Here is a 20233-nt window from a genome sequence, read left to right as displayed (position 1 = left end):
TTAACTTTTCTTAAGCAGATTTTTTTACATCAGTTAAACAGTTCATAATTTTGATTAGTCACAATATGTTAAAAATAAAATTCCCTCAAGGAGTATTTTAAAAAAAGGGGGGGGGGGGTCTTTATTCAGGGTAAATATGGTATATTTTGGTAATGAACAGGACATAGCCAGTTTCATTCACTGTCCCTGCCCTGTATGAGCCAGAGCTCCATTTCTACATATAAACACGTACTCTGAAAGCCACTGTACTGTGGGGGATGGTATGTGGGAAAAACTAATGTGTGTGTGCGTGCACATCTGTACAAGCCTTAATTTCTTTTCTCACATTCATGACCCTTACCCAAAACCTCAGATTCAAATGCCAGTTCTCTACATTTTCTCAATAGCATTCATTGTAAAGAACATCACCTTCCCTCCAGAAATTCCCATTTGAATTCCCGAAGCATCTCCATAATATTTGAGTGCTGATCAAACCTGTAGGTAACAAATCTAGCAGCCTGCCTCTGAATTGCTTTGACATTTTCCTTCAATCCGACATCGTGCAATCCGAAACACTCGAGCGTATTCAACAATGGGTTGCGCTGGTGTTTTATTGGGGCCTCCGTCACAGATAAACAACACTTTTGTAAAACTCTTCCTATAAACTGCATTTGACCATTTGCCTTCCTCACTATAATTCTTATATGCTTGTTCCATTTCATTCTGCTTTACAACATTACACCTAGATATTTAATTGAGGGAGACCAAGAGATGACTACACGAAGCAGATTCAGAAGGATGTAGGTTGCAGTAGGTACTGGGAGAAGCAGCAGCTTGCACAGGATAGAGTAGCATGGAGAGCTGCTTTCAAACCAGTCTCAGGACCGAAGACAACAACAACAACAACAACAACAACAACATTTAATTGACATGACTGTGTCAAGCAAGACACTGCCAATACTGTATTCGTACATTACAGGATTGTATTTTCCTAGTATCTCCATTGACTTAAAATTTTCTGCAGTTTTTTTAATCATCACACCTATTAGAAATACTGTGTTTACTGATGAAGTCTTTCAGCCGCTCACATATCTGGGAATGTATTCCGTATGCTCGTACCTAATGCAGCACCATGTCGAACACTTTTCAGAAATTCAGAAATATAGACACCGCCTGTTGGCCTTCATCCATTGTTCGCAGGGGATTGTGAAAAAAGGGCAAGCTGAGTTTCACACAACCAATGCTTTCTAAAACCATGCTGATCTGTGGTCAAGCTTTTACTTCTTAAGGACTTCATTATATTCCGTCTTCTGCAGCAAACCAGTGTTACGCATATTGGTCTGCAATTTTGCTCTGTCAGATCTTTTACCCTTTTTAAATACAGGAGTCACTTGTGACTTAGCACTGGGTATGATATTCTTGATAAATGTAAGCTAAGTAAGGGACCAGTGCCATAGAGTACTCTTTTTTTTAAAATGAACTGGGTTTCTATCTGGACCTGGAGACTTATGTTTTCAGCTCTTTCAGTTGCTTCTTTGTGCCAGTAATGCCTATTATTATGCCCTGCATGAAGGAGTCTGTGCAATGATCAAACAATGGTATGTTTGTATGATTTTCCTGTGTGAACAATTTTTTAAATGTGAAATTTAAGACTTCAGCTTACATTTTGTTATCTTGTATTGCCACACCAGATTGGTCAATGAGTGACTGGATGGTAGCCTCCAACCCATTTAGGGATTATATGAAGGACCAGAATTTTCTTGGGTTCTCAGCTAGATCCTTTGCTAAGATATGACAGTGGATGTTGTGTGCTTTGCGCATCGATCTTTTTACATGTGCATTAATCTCTACTAAAGTTTGCCTGTCATCATTTGCATGTTCTCTTTTGCACCGAGAGTGCAACAGTCTTTGATTCATCAGCATTTTTCGATTTTTGATTTTAAGCGATGGTGGACTTTTGTGTCCTTGATCCACTTACTTGTCACATACTTTTCCAGAGTGCAATTTACACTGATGTCCGTCCACTGTTTAAGTGGGATGCAACCAACTGCTTATCTACTCTTTCAAACAAAAATAATCTCCTAGTCTTCATGATTGATTTATTAACTTTAGTAACCATAGTCACTATATCATCATGATCACTAATCCGTCTCTATAGACACTGCGATAAGGTCAGGCCTCTTTATAGTTGCAAGGTCTAAGGTATTTCCATTGTGGTATGCTCAAGACAGTTTTTGGAAAACATATTTAAAAGTACTTCACAGGACCCCCTATTTGTAACCTCTGCAGTGAATCCATAGACATTCCAGTCCATACTCGGTAGATTAAAGTCGCCTCCAACTAATATTACATGTTCTGTATATATGATATTTCCATTACTGAGGATAGACTTCGTTTGATTGGTTTTAAAACACAGCAGAATCAGATGCCATGTAAAAACATGCGGTAATTAACTCACTTTCACCTAAATCTGTTATTTGCATCCAGGTAACTTCAGTCACCCTCGGAATTGACCTCATTAGAGACAATATTTTTGTCCATTGCAGTACACACTCCCTCCTCTGGTGTATAATATGGCTTTCTGATATAGATTTCATGACTCACTAAAGATTTCAGAGCTTAGTACTTAGTGTTTCAATCAGATCTTGGTGCCAAGAATAATTTGAATGCAACAAATTTCATGGAGAGCAGTATGTTGGGAAACTTTTGTACAAATACTTTGACATTGTACCAGCTATATTTAGACAGTCAAAGTGTCTTCACTCTGAATGCAATCTGATTTTGCTCTTTGCATGTCGATTGTTGAGTATTCATCAGACTACCTCAAACTATCGGTCAGCCTAAAAAGGCCCTGTATGTGCTCCACAAGTACTTTGCTACCTGAGTAGCTGCTTCCTTTGAGTATTGCACCCCTTATCTACTGTGGGGAGCCCTAAAGCACTGCACCATATAACGCAGGTCCAGAAATCCACAGCCGTGACTGTCACAAACTCGACAGAGTCTCTGGGATTGGCAGGAACTGTTGTGCTGGCAAATTGAAGGTTGCTGTTCAGTCCAAAGTTTCATTTGCAGAGAAGTGTTCTCCTTTATCACAGTAACATTCCTTTATCGTTCCTGAAAAACTGCATCAGCATCTTTCTTTTTCTCTTGAAATGCTTCCAGATCTTCCATATTCAGTGTAATTAGATCCTGGCAATTACTTCTTGTTGCAAAATGTAGAGAAACAGACCAGAGAACAATTTTCACATTTAATGGTTCAAAGTTGTAGGTAAAACAAATACTTCTTTTGCTGAAGATGACAAATTTTATTTCACAAAGGGCATTGAAAAGTAGGAAGCATTGAGTTAAATATAATGATTTGCTAGGCAATTGTGTTACTTTTCTGGGTGGCCATGCATGTGTTAATGCAACTGCGACTGCTTCCGGGACGGAGAGGTTAATCGACCTCAGATCGAATCTGCCCATTGGATTGACAACAAGGGGTCTGTGTGCCATCCAGCCTGAATGTGGTTTTTAGGCAGTTTCCTGCATCCTACTAGTTGAATACTGGGCTAGTTCCAATGTTCCACCTCAGATACACACTATGCCAACATTTAGAGCACTTTCTCACATTTGCACACTGAATTTGCTCTACACACAGATGGACTGGGTACACTGCCTCTGTCCTGGAGTGTAAATAGGGTACTGATGACCTTAGCTGTTTGGTCTATTTAAAAATTTACTCAGCATCAGCTATTCTGTAAAAAGGTTTTAAAATTATTTTGTGTTTTCTTCGTCAGGCTGATAAAGTTGTTGAGCATACTTCATATAAATGAATTGGAAACAGTTTCAGAAATGTTTGTTCTTGCATGGTCCAACCCTTATAGTTGCTCTAAATAGTTACATAAAACGAAGTACATTTGATATTTATGTTGCTCAGTAGTTGTACTTATGCAGCTGAGGAAAAAATATAACTGTGTGCCCTAATAATGATTTCTGCATAGTACAAATAATGTAATGGACAGACATCCTAATGTATTTGTTAACGTATTGTTGAGCGATGAAGTGTGTACCAAGCAGTTGGTGTTACAAAATTTCAGTGGTATTAAGGAAGTTGCTGGAAAAAAAGCAATACATATTTTGACACATTTTTGTTCTTATAAGCCAACTGGGGCATACTGGATATCTTGTTTGGTTTCATTCACAGGCAGTCATTAAATGTAAACTGGAAATAGCTTGCCCAGATAAAAGATATAAAACAGTTGAAGGCTTTTAGAAAAGTGTACTTAAATTTACACGCAATATGTGGGTAAAAATGCAATAAAGATTACAGAACAGTGAAAATCATTGCATTGATATTTATCAGTTGCATAATTATTTCTTCATTGCTATGCAAATCTTTCTTACATAGAAAAACTTTTGGGTCATTCGGCCTCTGCTTGCTGTTAGTCTGCGCATTTTCTAGTATATGCAGTCTTCATTCAAATGGAATTACAATGAAGTGGTGAAGCATGCTGATTCACTGCAATTCTGGTCTATGTTTAATACAATACGAAGAATTTGACTTTTTTTATAGGCTAAAATTTAATTTAAGCAGTGTTCTACATAAAATATACTGATAAAGTGCCCCTGAGAGAACAAAAGATGATGATGATGATGATGATGATGATGATGATGACAAAAAACAAAGGAAAAACGTGAAAAGACAAACTGAGATTATGCAAAGTTATTTAAACATGAATTATTTTATATGTGTGTGTGTGTGTGTGTATATATATATATATATATATATATAATGGAAGGAAACGTTCCACGTGGGAAAAATTATATATAAAAACAAAGATGAGGTGACTTACCGAACAAAAGCGCTGGCAGGTCGATAGACACACAAACAAACACAAACACACACACAAAATTCAAGCTTTCGCAACAAACTGTTGCCTCATCAGGAAAGAGGGAAGGAGAGGGGAAGACGAAAGGAAGTGGGTTTTAAGGGAGAGGGTAAGGAGTCATTCCAATCCCGGGAGTGGAAAGACTTACCTTAGGGGGAAAAAAGGACAGGTATACACTCGCACACACGCACATATCCATCCACACATACAGACACAAGCAGACATATTTCGTCTGCTTGTGTCTGTATGTGTGGATGGATATGTGCGTGTGTGCGAGTGTATACCTGTCCTTTTTTCCCCCTAAGGTAAGTCTTTCCACTCCCGGGATTGGAATGACTCCTTACCCTCTCCCTTAAAACCCACTTCCTTTCGTCTTCCCCTCTCCTTCCCTCTTTCCTGATGAGGCAACAGTTTGTTGCGAAAGCTTGAATTTTGTGTGTGTGTTTGTGTTTGTTTGTGTGTCTATCGACCTGCCAGCGCTTTTGTTCGGTAAGTCACCTCATCTTTGTTTTTATATATATATATATATATATATATATATATATATATATATATATATATATATATATATATATATATATATATATATACTTTGGTTAGAAAGAAGTAAAGTTCTTTACACACTGCAAAGCCTGTGCGGTTGTTAATAACCTTGCTTCAGATGTTAGTAACATATTCCGTACTCATATTTCTTAGCAACTTGGATTTAAGGTTTCAACGGTTGTGTACCCAAAAGAAATTTTGATTTGCCCCTTCCACAATAACAATGAGATCATCATACTATACCTATAAGGTATAGGTTTTTGAATGTTCGAAAGCAGCTTTTCACTAAGATTACAAAAAGAAGAGGATCCATGTAATGTGATACAAGGGAGACAAAGATGATGCAGGGGACATTGGAGAGAGGAGGAGGTAAAAGATAGTACACAGATAAGCACCTTGCCAGCAGATGGAGTGAGAGGAAGAGAAATGAGAAGTAGAATGAATAGTGCAATTAATACATAAGGGGGAGGCTGAAAAGAAGAGACAGGGAAAAGGCAAAAAGTAGGAAGGAGGAACGTGTATAAATGGAAAGTCCAGCATGAAATAACAACGTGGAAAGAACAGTTTGCTACTCAACTCATAGAGGTGGTGTGTGTCGCAGACGGGCCAATGGAAAAGAATGCTTCCAGTCAGTCATTCTTCAGAAATAGAAAACTCGCACACATTCACCCAAGCACGAATCTCACATTCATGGGCACTGTCTCCAGGTGCTGAGATGTAATTCTTGGGTGAATTTGCACGAGTTTACTACTTCTGCAGAACATCTTCGTCTGAAACCTGAAATATTTCTAGAATTCTGTTTCATTGTGCCTGTCTGTGACGCTACTTCCTGTAAGTGGTGAGTGGCGATCTATGCTTTCTGTGGTGGTAGAAGTTTGTGGTCAGGTCCTTCGTAACCTTCTAGAATCTGTTCCTGTTTCCCCCTGATGAATGAACTAACAGTTCTGACAGTTAGGAATATTTTTTTCCATTTTAAATGCTTGAAATGACACCATCTGAAGGTAAGTAATAGCTAACCATTTAGTTGGCTTAAAAGTGTAAAAGATCGCACTGTGAAGCTTCTGTGACAAAGCAGTCATTGTTACCATTATGCAAACTTAAGATTTAGATGTAAAATGAAAACCATAATAAATTTGAGAGATGTAGTGAATATCTTTCTGTTTTATTTTTTCATTTCATTTTTTCCAGCCTCATCCCAACTTGAAACCAATGGCATATGCAAATGCTCTGATGCGTTACATTGTGTAGTGTATTCCTTTGAAATACACATACGTAAGAGGAAGTGCCAATACAATTATCTTTGTCAGAATCAAAGATATTAAGGAAAAGGTGCTTTCGAAGGACTTTTGGACTCAACGTTGTTCCCTGTTTTAGGAATGTTCGAAGATCAAGTTGAGAAAAAATGCAGTTATTTTAGAAGCCTAAAAGAATATTATTTTAAATCAATGACATTAGTTTAAAATCTGTGCCACAACACAATGTCACTGTGAAAATTTTTATAACTGTGTTCAACAACAGTTAAGTGTAATTAAAAGCTTGTTCGCAGTTTTGTTTCCAAACTTTGTGAAAGAGTTTTTTTATAGCACAGGATTTTTAATTTCCATTTACCTTGCTACATAGATCCTGTGTAATTATACAACTTCTTATTTAAAGCTTCATAATACCTCCCATTGTGGAAGAAATGTTTTATTTTAATGTTTCAAGTAGTAATATTTGTGTTTGTTTTGTAAAGAAAAATAATCATTGTGATCATTATTATATTACCATCATCACACCATCCAAAAACTTTTGTTAAAATAAAATTGAAAGCTTATCACTGTGTTAATGATTTTGATTATCAAAGTCAAAAATAATTTGTTTTTAAAACCAGATTTTCACGTGTGTTGTGTGTGTGTGTGTGTGTGTGTGTGTGTGTGTGTGTATGTGTGAGAGAGAGAGAGAGAGAGAGAGAGAGAGAGAGAGAGAGAGAGAGAATATGGATGGATGGCCAGTGTTACATGCGAGATGTGCTGCTGTTTTCAGTTGCCAGAATTGTATCAAGAAAGTGTCGTCCTACAGACGTATTGCTGGTAGTTGTTAGGAACAGTTTCTTGAGTCAATGTTGTGCCTTTCTGGAAGAGTCCTTCACTAGTTTTTTCAGACTGTTCCCACTCAGATAATTCCTCCTCCAGTCCAATATCATTAAATTCTCCCTCTAGAGCTCTCAAAATTTCTTGGCCACTCAAAAAACATGACATATTTTCAACAGAATTATAATGAAACTTAACATGTGCTCACACGAATCTCACAACCACACAATTGATGTTCTTCAATTTTCTGTAAACCTGTTATTATTACTGCTTGTGAGCACTGAGAATATGATTTCCTACCTGGCCTGCCCTCTCCCCCCGCCCTCTCTCTCTCTCTCTCTCTCTCTCTCTCTCTCTCTCTCTCTCTCTCTCTCTCTCTCTCTCTCCCCCCCCCCCCCCCCCCACACACACACACACACACACACACACACACACACACACACACACACACACACACACACACACACACACACACACACCTCCCCCCTTTCCCATCATACTTTGCTCTATAGTTTGTTGAACAGCAGTCATTTTGCCATGGTTTTTGCCTGTAAGGTTCATATCTCACAAGGCAAAACATTCACTTTCAGGCACATTGCAAACCTTGTTATCCATGTATTTTGTTTACCAATGTACTTTGAGACCATTTTTGTAACGAAGCACGATCTCTCAGCAAAGCCACCAAACCCTTTTCTGCTCATACAGTCATCGTCAGCAATTTTCATCAGTAAAATTCTATGAGCAACTGCTTTCCTAATTTAGGAAAGTGGAAAGTAAATTTATAGTTAAAAAGAACATTTTCAATGAATGGAAAATTGTCAGATACTAAGATTTGAGCCAATGTACAACTTCTTGAACTGTGCAAGGACAACAGTCGCTAGCGAAATACTGTCATATGATGTTGAATAGTTATCATCATTAAATTCATGATTATCAGCACCATTCACAAGGACTTGCAGATGTGATAAATAGGAGTGGAAGCAAAAGCAAGGAAGTGAATGTACTTCTGATTGTTTACAATGTACAGTGCCTAGACGCCAAACAGAATATGAAAAATGTAGTTAGAAACAAACACTACTAGCAGTCTTAGTTGATTTATTAATCTTTGGTGTAACAAAAATGTAAAAAAGCGTAAGAGTTTTTGTTTAAATTAACTAAATATAATCCAGCTTTTCATTTCTAAAGCAGAATTACAAACCCGCTCCCCTTCCCCTTTCTTTGACTCGGTGTTGGACTGTTTTTTCTCATCATGGGATAATAAATGGTCTCCAAATGGTTGGAAACCAGTGCTGTAAGATAATCATCCTGTTGGATAACTTTGTGGGTAACAAACATGAACTGCTCAGTAACATGCACTGCAGACAATGTGACGAATGAGTTCCTGCAACAATCTTGACTGGAATGTGTAGTTATGCCAGACTGAAAGCTAAATAACAATATTAGCTTGTGGACCCTGCAGTCACATTACTATCATGGAAATTAGTGGCGTTTATTCCAAGATCTCGGACAGGTTCTGTCTAGGTTCAAAATTTTTCACGTATTGTGCCAAACTGTTCGGAAAGTGACAGCTGAGTCAAGTATATCAAGAATAGAGCTTTTGGAGGCCTTAGTGTTATATTTTCAGGGATGTTGGTATTCGTTGATTGAGATTTATTGCTTGCAGGAATTCAGCAGTGAAGCATTGAGATCCATACAAATACTTGAAGCACTGAAATACGTACGAATACTTCCATGTCTGCAATTTTCTTATTAACTTTGTGCCAAATAAATGTGTGTGTTTTACACATACAACTTTTTCTAAAACTTTTTACTTTGGAACAATGAATTGTAGAACTTAAGAATCAATATAAAAGTTTGTGTAGTGAAACAGGGAGTTTCATAATATCAAATAGGATGTGGTATTAGTAATACCTTCAGCTGGTAGAACTCACCAGTTCTTCAACAAGTTCTTCCTGAAAATTGCTTTTTACAAAGAACTACTATTCATCTGTTACGGAAGATTATCTGGTTTTGTTTGTCAGATTACAAGTAGACTTGAATTCCCAACTCTACAACTCGTTATTAATTCAAGTATGACTGGACTGATCAAGGCTAGTTTTAGAGTTCTCCTTCAACACTCTCAGATCAGATAATCATTGACCATTGTCCTGGAGTGGCTCCACTGTGAGACGCACAGCTCTGTAGATTCTGTGGCTATTTGCAATGATGCAGTTTCAGAATAAAATGGTATAACAAAAATTTAAACACAATGAACCGAGAATTGGTTCAGTACTCCGACTGACCCTAATAACATAAATTAAACTTGGTTACCTATCGATTAACCACAATTTCTCAATTATATCAGCTGTTACAGGACAGATGTTTTGCGAACTGACGAATTATTAATTCACTTCATTGTACCCTCACAGCAGAAATAAATTAGGATGTGTTTCCTCATTACTGAAGAATGTAGCACATAAACTCAAATATAGACTTTATGAAATGAAAAACAGTGTACCAAATTTTAAGGATAGTGTGTTAATGCTTGCCATTTCCATGGCACTTGTTTAGGCACGTATTTCTCCACAGATGTGATAAATCGTGTGCACTACAGAGGACTCTGCTGGTAATGGTGGGGTACAAGACTGGTGAACCTGGTGTTTCATTATCAATAAACAGTTTAAAAACAGAAGGGAAATTAACAGCAAGCGATGTGGTGCAGTGTTTAGCGCACTAGACTCATATTCGGGAGGAGGATTCAAATTCCCATCTAGCCATGCAGATTTAATTTCCCTAAATGACTTAAGACAAATGCTGAGAGCATTCCTGTGAAATGGGTATGGCCAATTTCCTTCCCTAATTTGACCTTGTGCTCCGTCTGTAATCACCTCACTGTTGACAAGACATTAAACTCTAATCCACATTGCACTAATTCACTCAAAACAGAATAGTCAGAAATTGGAGAAGGAAGAAAGAAAACTCTGATCACATTTTATAATTATCCATTAATAGTACAGAATAGCTTCAGTTTTTGTTTTCTCATTTTGTGGGCATGCTATCATTGATCATCTTGTACAGTTTTCATTAGTGCACCCCTTTCACAGGTGCATTCTTTGTAATTACACACCAAAGTTAATTTCTTTCATATTTTATTAGGGAATTGTGATCAACTGATTACATTTGTTATTTGATAATATTATTTTTGTGATTTAGGGCCAAAAATTATGATGGTAACTGCATTTCCCACACCCCATTTGTGATATGTTGTGTGTTACTATTACATTTCAAACAGTAATAGGAAACAGCATTTTGTGTTTTTATTTTACTTACCACAATATGAAAACAATGCTAGATACTTCGTTTATCACACAATAAATAAATTAGCTGGTAAGTCATAATATATTCATTAGAAACAAAGCAATGTGTACAAACTTTGCAAGCAACTGTAGTGATCTCACAAGAGACTGTTGTAGCAGTTTTTATACACCTGGTACAGCATAGGGCACACAAAGGGCCTTTAAAGTAAGGTGGTTTTATGGGACATATACTTCCCAGGGCCTAAAAACTAATTTTGCAACAAACAGAAACTACAACTGGTGGACTTTCACTAGGTGTCGGCAGCATACAGAGGTGGAATGATTTATTCTCATAAGTATAGTAAATAGGTACAGTTATTGGTAAGTATATTTACCATGGCTAGTGAAAGGTTAGTGACACAACGTGTTGTGGGGCACTGCAACTACTAAACACTGACATCATGGTATCTGTGTAGCTGTGTACCCTTACCCGCTGGCAGCCACATGCATTTCAACACTGGTAATGTGTCATCACCAGTCACAGATCTGTTGCTCAGTTCTCCAGCCCTCACAGAAGTTACTGATTTACATTCAACCCCACTCTGTATGCATCTGTCAAATGGAGCAGTTTCTGAATGAAAGCTGCCAAAATGGATGATCAGCAGAGCAAACTGGGCGCTGTTCAGCCAGCTAGCTGTTTTTGAACATAAAGACGGTATCCAGGACTTGGTGTTTGAAACCACAAACATGATTCACTGTGACGCTGATTTATCTATTCCAGAGTTAATGAATATGTGGTATTTAAGAAATGTCAGTCTTATTAACATTAAGCAATTTCCTCATTACATTCTTGACAAATGAGAATAGTGTCATCGAAGAGAAACAGTACAGTACTGTGGAGAAGTAATTGACTGGTCAGAGGAAGAGTGAGGTAGAAAGAAAACCACTAGAATATGCTGAGAGAGAAGCTGTGCCAATTGATCAGATAGAAAGCTTTAATCTCCTCTTGAATGCAGAGCAGTTTTTGGGTGAGACAGAGATCACGGGGTAATTTGTTCCACAGTCATTCAGCTGAAGTGTAGCAAGATTTAGTCTTGTGCAAAGGTACAGTCAAAATGCTGGATATAGCTGATCTGGTTGAACAGTTATGAAATTTTTAGGTATTTGACACGTTAGGAGAGATACTGAGGACATCGGTGACGGAGAAATCAGTAAACAGAGAAAGTAAAAATCGCTTGGCTTATGTGGCTGCATCCAACGTGAGTACAAGAAAATAAAAATCTTCTTGGAATATAATCTGTGTCTCGGTAGAGTGATCAGTGGCACTCAGATGTGCAGAACTGTGATGGTTTAAATACTGACAAATGGTAGGAAATCTTGCTGCCTTTTAGGAAAGGACGGGAAGGTCACGGCAATTTTGCCCGACTTTTATGGACTATTCCCCACAAGTACAGGAAGCCATCAGCAGGATTTCTGATAAGTGCAGTTGACCACTTATAGCAGGTGAGCTGAAGCAGGGGTGTCTCCAGATGTCTGGGGACACTGCCCACTGGCAGAGCGCTAAGCGATAACTACAACCACTAACAGTCAGGATCCAGTGTTCTGCTGCTATTGTATGATGACAGAGACAGGTTTGTTGGCGGAATGAGCCATTCAGAGTTGGATAACTGTCCTTGCTCCACATGGGAGCTATCGGCACTGTATGCAGGTAGTATATACAGCACCTTGGTGTGACTGTATCAGCACTCAAGATTATGAAAGCATCCTAGAATATTTTAATTAAGTTTTATTCACAGAAAAATTTAGACAGTGGGCGAATAAATGCCATATTACATTGCCTGTATTGTTAAGAAGTATGATACAGTGTTCCTTCGAACATGCATGCGTGTCATGTCATGTACACTGACTGAAAAAAAAATCGCAACACCAAAAAAACAATTAATGAAGAGTAATAAACTTTCGGGAATACATTTGTCTAGGCAACATACTCGTACTTAAATTATTAACATTGCAAGATCACATTTTAAAGTAAACGCCAGATAAGCCATTGTAAATGTAAAATGCTCATACGTTAATAACTGATGAAACCGTCTGAATGTTGAATGCAAACGTGCATACATTGTTTTGTACAGGTACCAGATGTTAGTTTGTGATAAGAGGTTCCATGCCTGTTGCATTCGGCCGGCCTATACAGGGGCAGTGTATACTGTTTGTGGATGTTCCGTATGTGCTGGACTGGAGACAGATCTGGTGATTGAGCAGGCCAAGGCAATATGTCGACATTCTGTAGAGCATGTTGCAGCAATATGTGGGCGAGCTTTATCCTATCGGAAAATGGCCCCTGGAATGCCTTTCATGAATAGCAGCACAATAGGTCAAATCACCAGACTGACGAATAAATTTGCAATCAGTGTGTGTGGGATAACTGCGGAGGTGCTCCTGTTGTCAGAGAATATCGCAACCCAGACCATAACTCCCGGTGTAGGTCCAATGTGTCTAGCACGCAGACAGTTTGGTTGCAAGCCCTCAACTAGTTCCTCATAATCAACACATGGCCATCACTGGCACAGAGGCAGAAACAGCTTTCATCAGAAAACACAGCAGACCTCCACTCTGCCCTGCTATGATCTCTCGCTTGACACCACTGAAGTCGCAAAGGGCAATGGTTTCAGGTCAGTGGAATGCACAATACAGGGCATCTGGCCCAAAGCTGTCCTTGAAGTAACAGAATTGTAACAGGTCGTTGTGTCACTATGGTGCCAACTGCAGCTCAGATTGCTGCTGGAACTGCAGTACGATGCTCCAGCCATACGCCGAACATGAGGTCTTCTGTCTGGAGCCTGGCTGTACATTCTCGTGACTGCCGCTGCCAGCAATCATGTATACTGGCTACATGCCTGCCAAGCATTTCTGCAGTATTGCCGAAGGAACATCCGAGCTCCTTGTAGCCTTATTACATAACATCGTTCAAACTCAGTGAGGTGCTGAGAATGGCATCTTTGTCATTCTTGGCTAACATCAAACCCCTACGTCCAGTCTGAAAGGTTCACTACCGTTACAGCTTGCATTTAAAGCAACCCTTAATTGCATCGTCATATTGACGCTATCAGAGCCACTCTTACGCGATTGGCACGAAATTTGAAAATACATGATCTTTCAAATGTAGAAACGCGCCAACGAACTTTCATTATGTCGCACAACTCCTTGGTACTGCGATTTTTTTTTTTTTTTTTTTTTTTTTTTTTTTTTTTTTTTTTTTTCCATCAGTGTATTTCATAGCGGTTGTAGTGCCTGTTTCTTCGGACGTGGATTCAAGTTCCAAGGGACATTGCATCCTTCTGTTAACAGCATAGGCACAACACTATTGTATTTATCCGCCGGTACGAGGCAGCGACATTCAATTAAAATGCCCTGCTCTGTAAGCGTTAACATACTGTGTGCTCGAGTACAGATTATGGCACAGTAACCATGACATATGGAAGTTTGGGTCTGCCGAAGACTCTTGCATGGATAGCCAAAGTGGTCAAGGCGACCGCTCGCTTAAAACAAGAAATTAGTGTTCGAGGTCCAGTCCGGTACAAATTTACGTTCTCATCATTCCCCTACACCGATGATGGTTGTTCCTGTTCCCAGCTGTGAAAACATTTCATGTATTTCGCAACTGCTGTAGTAACCACAGTAGTTGTTCCTTCGGACATGCATGCATGTCTGGAGGAACATTACATCGTTCTTCTTGATAACAAAGATACTGCAATATCGTGGTCCAATTTTGTTTTTACTGTCCCTACGGGACTGATACGTAAGAATCTGAAGAATATTTCTGTATTATTCTTTTAATAATGGTTCTTGAAATTTTGGAAGCGCTGTTTCGCGGGATTATTTGCGATTTCTTCAGGACTCTGCCAACTGAGGTTTTTCAATATTTCTGTAACGCTCACCCGTGAGTCAAAAAAACCTGTGTGCATTCGTACCGCACTTCTTTGTACACGTTTAATATCCCCTGTTAGTTCTATTTCGTGTGGGTCCCATACATTTGAGCAACATTTTAACGTAAGCTGTAACATACAATTAGTTTGTAGGCTGACTGCATTTTCCCAGTATCCTACCAATGAATCAAAGTCTGCCGCCTGCCTCATTTAGGAATTAGCCCATGTCATAGTTCCATTTTACGTCCCTACAAATTGCTATTACCAGTTATTTGTGTGAACTGGCAGTTGTGAGTCACTGATGTTGTAGTCATAGAATACTAAGTTTTTTCGGTTTGTGAAGTTCATAATTTTTCATTTATGACTGTTTAATGCAAGATGCTAATCTTTGCACCTCTTTCAAATCGTATACAGATCTCATGGGATATTTATGCAGCTATTTTTCGGACAGTACTTCATTATAGATAACTGTATTGTCTGCAAAAAGTCTGAGGTTACTGTTTAGATGTCTATGACGTTATTAACATGAACAGCATAGATTCCAACAGACTTCATAATGAGATATCTTGAACAGAATGACCTCCTCCATGCCAACCAGCATGGATTCCGAAAACACCGATCATGTGAAACTCAACTCACACTTTTCTCACGACATACTAAAAGCTTTAGATAAAGGGAGGCAGGTAGATGCAGTATTTCTTGACTCCCAAAAATCATTTTACTCAGTGACACACCTACGTGTATTGTCATAAGTACGATGATGTGGAGTAGCAAGTGAAATTGGTGACTGGACTGAGGAGTTTTTGCTAGAGAGGACTCAGCATGTTATCTTGGCTGGAGAGTCATTGTCAGATATAGAAGTAACTTCGAGTGTGATCCAGAGAAGTGTGTTGAGACCCTTGCTGTTCATACTGTATACTAATGATCTTGTAGACAGTATTAACATTACCCTCAGACATTTTGCAGGTGATGCAGTACTCTGTATTGAAGTACTGTCTGCAAGAAGCTGCATAAATATTCCATCAGATCTTGATAAGATTTCAAAGTGGTGCAAAGATTGACAACTTTCTTTAAATGTTCAGAAATGTAAAATTGTACATTCCACAAAATGGAAAAACCGTAGTATTCCATGACCGTAACGACTCGCCATTAGAATCGGCCAACTTACAGAAATACCTGGGTGTAGCACTCTATAGGTATATGACTTGGGTTGACAAGACAGCCTCAGTCATAGGTAGAGCCAGTGGTAGACTTCGGTTTATTGGTAGAGGCTGTGGAAGTGATCAGCCTAAAATGGAGGTCAGTTATAAATCACTTGTATGATCCATTCTAGAACACTGATTTGGTGTGTGGATCCCTTACTCCCTTACCAAACAGGACTAAAGAGTGATATTGAACATATATAGAGGAAGGCTGCCACCAATGGTCACAAGTTTTTTATCTGTGGCAGATTGTCACAGGGATGCTAAAGAAACTGAACTGGCAGGCATAACATCAATGAGTCACTGTTGGAATTGGTCAGCTCGTACAAGTACCTGGGTGTAACATTTTGTAGGGATACGAAATGGAATGATCACATAGGCTCAGCTGTGGGGTAAAGCAGGTAGTAGACTTTGGTTTATTGGTAGAATACTGGGGAAGTGCAATTAGTCTACAAAGGAGATTCTTTGCAAATCACTCGTGCGGCCAGTTCCAGAATATTGTTCAAGTGCTTGGGACCATACCAGATACGACTAACAAGGGATACTGAATGCATACAGTGAAGGACAGCACGAATTGTCACAGATTTGTTTGATTCGTGGGAAAGTGTCACAAAGATACTGAACTGACAGACTCTTGAAGATAGATGTAAACTATCTCGACAAAGTCTACGAGCAAAGTTTCAAGAACTGGCTTTAAATGATGACTGCAACTCCTTACGTATCGCTCACAAAGGGATCGTGATGACAAGGTTAAAATAACTGCAGCACACGCAGAGGCATTCAAGCAATCATTCTTCCTGCACTCTATACGTGAATGGAATAGGAAGGTATCCTAACTGGTAGGTAGGTAGAAGACCCTCTGCCATGCACTTCACCGTGATTTGCAGTGCATAGATGTCGATGTAGCTGTAGAACTTCCACGGGCCACTCCTGAAGCTACTTTTAACTCTGTCAATTATTCTTCATCCGAGATAACACGTTACGTCCTCCGTGCGGTGTCGTCGATCATCGATAACTTCAGGCGAGCAGTCGACCACAGCCAAACATGCTGCATGTCAACACAGTGTCACCTGCGGCGCCAACCCCGAAGAGGTTTGAACAATGCCTCTCGGAGTTGCGGGGCGCCATTGCCTTGCAGGGGTTGTGTAATACGGTCGCATGGAACAAGAAAGGGGTCTCTGTTTCTGCTTCCAGTGGATTCAGCCATAGAGTCCTCGCTCTGCCGAATTTACGACAGACTGGAGTATCCGAACAACGGACGTCTCTCGGCTCAAACAGCAGTTTGTATTTACACGTTTTTAAGCAGACCCGTCTCATTTCTAACGCCTGGGACAGCGTGAGATTGTGCTGCTCTTGGTTTGTACGCAACAGTGCTTGCAGTCTTGGAGGAGGGGATGGGGGGTTGGAAAATTGGCGAATTAATGTACCTGTCAATCAGTTAACTCAGCAAGTAGTTGACGTGTTTAGTATACGCTTGTCGGCGTTTTCATTCATATACAGCAAAAATGAACAAAAACATTTGGAATGTTTGAAATACTGTGGAAACCCAAGTTAAGAAGGCATTATCCAACGGAAGACAGTGTGGCCCCAATTGATGACACTTTCACAGTGTTGTTGGTGGATCTGGTTATTCAGAAACATGAATATTCATTTGACTGTTCAACTGAAGTTACATAGGATAGTGGATGAAGGGAGTGACTTTATAGGCGATAACGCAACGATTGATAGTGTTGAAGAACGTAGTGCTAGTGTCATTGGAGGAAACATACCCCTCAAACTTAAGTTAACAATTCTTATGGCTACGAACCGTCGCCAGAAAAGAAATCTAATACAGTTGGTATCTTATCAAAATTTTCGGGAGGTCTTGAATTAATTTATGATGATTATCATATACCTCCACATAAAGTTGCGAAATACAGTTCGTTATTGAAGATACATCCACCTGTAAAACGCACATCGAACATCGAAGCAATATTTGATTATGCGGAGAAAAAAAAGATGTAATGAATATCCATTTCGAGGAAACAAGGCAATCAAACAACTGGAGATAGAACAACACCTTCTATCCCAATTAGACATAGTTAGGAACGAAGGAAAATTTGTCCATTACTGGCATCTGATATTTTGGGCAATGCAAAAAGCAACGGCAATTGGGCACACAAAGTTCAAATGTTCTACAGCTTTCACAGCACGTCTCAGGAAAGAATTCGGAGGAGCCGTAGACACATCACTGCTTTCATGACAGCCAGAGATGTACAGGAAGACAAAGATATTCGCCAGACCGAGGTCCGTTTTATCACTGAAATAAACAGGAAAACTACTAGTTTCCACATACAACCACAGAACATTTGGAACACTGATCAAAATGAATATAATTATGAAATAACTTCTGGTGCTACGCTATCTAAATATGAAGTAACTTCTGTTGCTACACTATTCAAAATGGAGAAAAATCAGCGATTGCCTTCTTTCAGTCTGCACACAATATAACTCATACAATAGAAGTTGGATTTCCAGTGAGCTAAAGACACTGGATGTATGACCATTCCACCAAAACCAACAAAATACGTACAACCTTGGATGTTTATTCCTTCCGGCAATATAAAATACTTGCAACAAGAATAGCAGACTCTATAAGGACCCTCTGTAGTGAGTTCGAAATTAAAGTAGGAAACAAAAATTTCGTAATGAGAACGCATTCTATTTTTCATAACCAGCTGTCAGCTCCAGAGTATAAATCAGTCTATGCTTCAATACTCTTGGCAAGCGGCTGGGTACAATACTCCGGCACATGTTGCGGAAGTCGAGGATCTGATTCAAGTGGCATTTTATCCTGCAGCTCAAGAACATGATTCTGAGGATTGTCCAGATACTGCTTTCCCCAAATGTGTCTATTGTGATTCTTCATATTGTTTCATGCATTTTGTTGTGGAACATCAGGTACATTTTTAAGGTCCGATAGTGGGCAAACTAAGTGTAACATAGTCGAGTGCGTTCACCATCCTAATCTCAGTGCTCATTAAAGCTTCTAAATACAACTGGAACACTGAATTCCTGTTCGAGCAGAGAGATTTCCCTTGTGTGCGTTGTGTCCTGCAGACAAGAGCTAGTAGTAGCTACACTCAGAACAATCTTCATCTACATGGTTACTCTGCAATTCACACTCAAGTGCCTGGCAGAGGGTTGATCGAACCATTTTCATACTACTTCTCTACTATTCCACTCTCGAATGGCGCGTGGGAAAAAGGAACACCTTTCCATTCGAGCTCTGATTTCTCTTATGTTATTATGACGATTATTTTTCCCTACGTAGGTGGGTGTCAACAAAATATTTTCGCATTCAGAAGAGAAAGTTGGTGATTGAAATTTCGTAAATAGATCTCGCCGCAAAAAAAAAAAGGAAAAAAAACGCCCTTGTTTCGTGACTGCCACCTCAACTCGCGTATCGTATCAGTGACACTCTCACCCCGTGCGATAACACGAAACGAGCTGCCCTTCTTTGCACTTTTTCGATGTCCTCCGCCAGTCCTCCCTGGTAAGGATCCCACACCGCTCAGCATTATTCCAGGAGAGGACAGACAAGTGTAATGTAGGCGTCTTCTAAGTGTTCTGCCAACAAAGCGCAGTCTTTGTTTCGCCTTCCCCACAATATTATATGTGGTCTGTCCAATTTAAGTTGCTCGTTAATTATAATTCCTAGGTATTCAGTCGAACTGACAGCCCTTAGATTTGTGCGATTTATCGTATACCCAAAATTTTCGGATTTCTTTTAGTACCAATGTGGATGACGCAGTTTTCTTTGTTTAGTGCCAATTGCCACTTTTCACACCATGGAGGAATTCTCTCTAGATCATTTTGTAATTGGAATTGATCGTCTCATGATTTTACTAGACGGTAAATTACAGCGTCATCTGCAAACAATCTAAGGGGGCTGCTCAGATTATCACCTAGCTCATTTATGTAAATCAGGAACACCAGAGGGCCTATGACACTACCTTGCGGAACGCCAGATATCACTTCTGTTCTACTCGATGATTTACCGTCTATCATTACGAGCTGTGACCTCTCTGAGAGGAAATCATGAATCCAGTCACACAACTGAGACGATACTCCATACGCACGCAATTTGATTAACAGTCGCTTCTGAGGAACGGTATCAAAAGCCTTCTGTAAATCTAGGAATATGGAATCGATCTGAGATCCCTTGTCGACAGCACTCATTACTTCATGGGAATAAAGAGCTTGATGCGTTGCACAAGAACGATATTTTCTGAATCCGTGTTGGTTATGTATCAATAAGTGATTTTCTTCAAGGTGATTCATAATGTTCGAGTACAGTATATGCTCCAAAATCCTACTGCAAATTGA

At 39.3% G+C, this 20233-nt stretch overlaps 1 protein-coding gene across 1 annotated transcript in view; it reads left to right on the top strand.

Moving 5' to 3' along the window:
- Positions 1–7132, top strand: part of LOC126481237 (serine/threonine-protein phosphatase 5) — a 113075-nt gene extending 105943 nt beyond the window's left edge. Inside the window, exon 11 of the mRNA XM_050104850.1 lies at positions 6582–7132. Within this exon, the coding sequence (XP_049960807.1) occupies positions 6582–6641 (60 nt within the window). The 3' untranslated portion in view covers positions 6642–7132. The remainder of the gene's footprint in view (positions 1–6581) is intronic.
- The last annotated feature ends 13101 nt before the right edge of the window (positions 7133–20233 follow it).

Source organism: Schistocerca serialis, chromosome 5 (assembly GCF_023864345.2).
Source record: "Schistocerca serialis cubense isolate TAMUIC-IGC-003099 chromosome 5, iqSchSeri2.2, whole genome shotgun sequence".
In the NCBI taxonomy this organism is placed as follows: Eukaryota; Metazoa; Arthropoda; class Insecta; order Orthoptera; family Acrididae; genus Schistocerca; species Schistocerca serialis.
The sequence above is the reverse complement of the archived record's forward strand: the minus strand, read 5'-3'. Positions and strand labels throughout refer to the sequence as shown.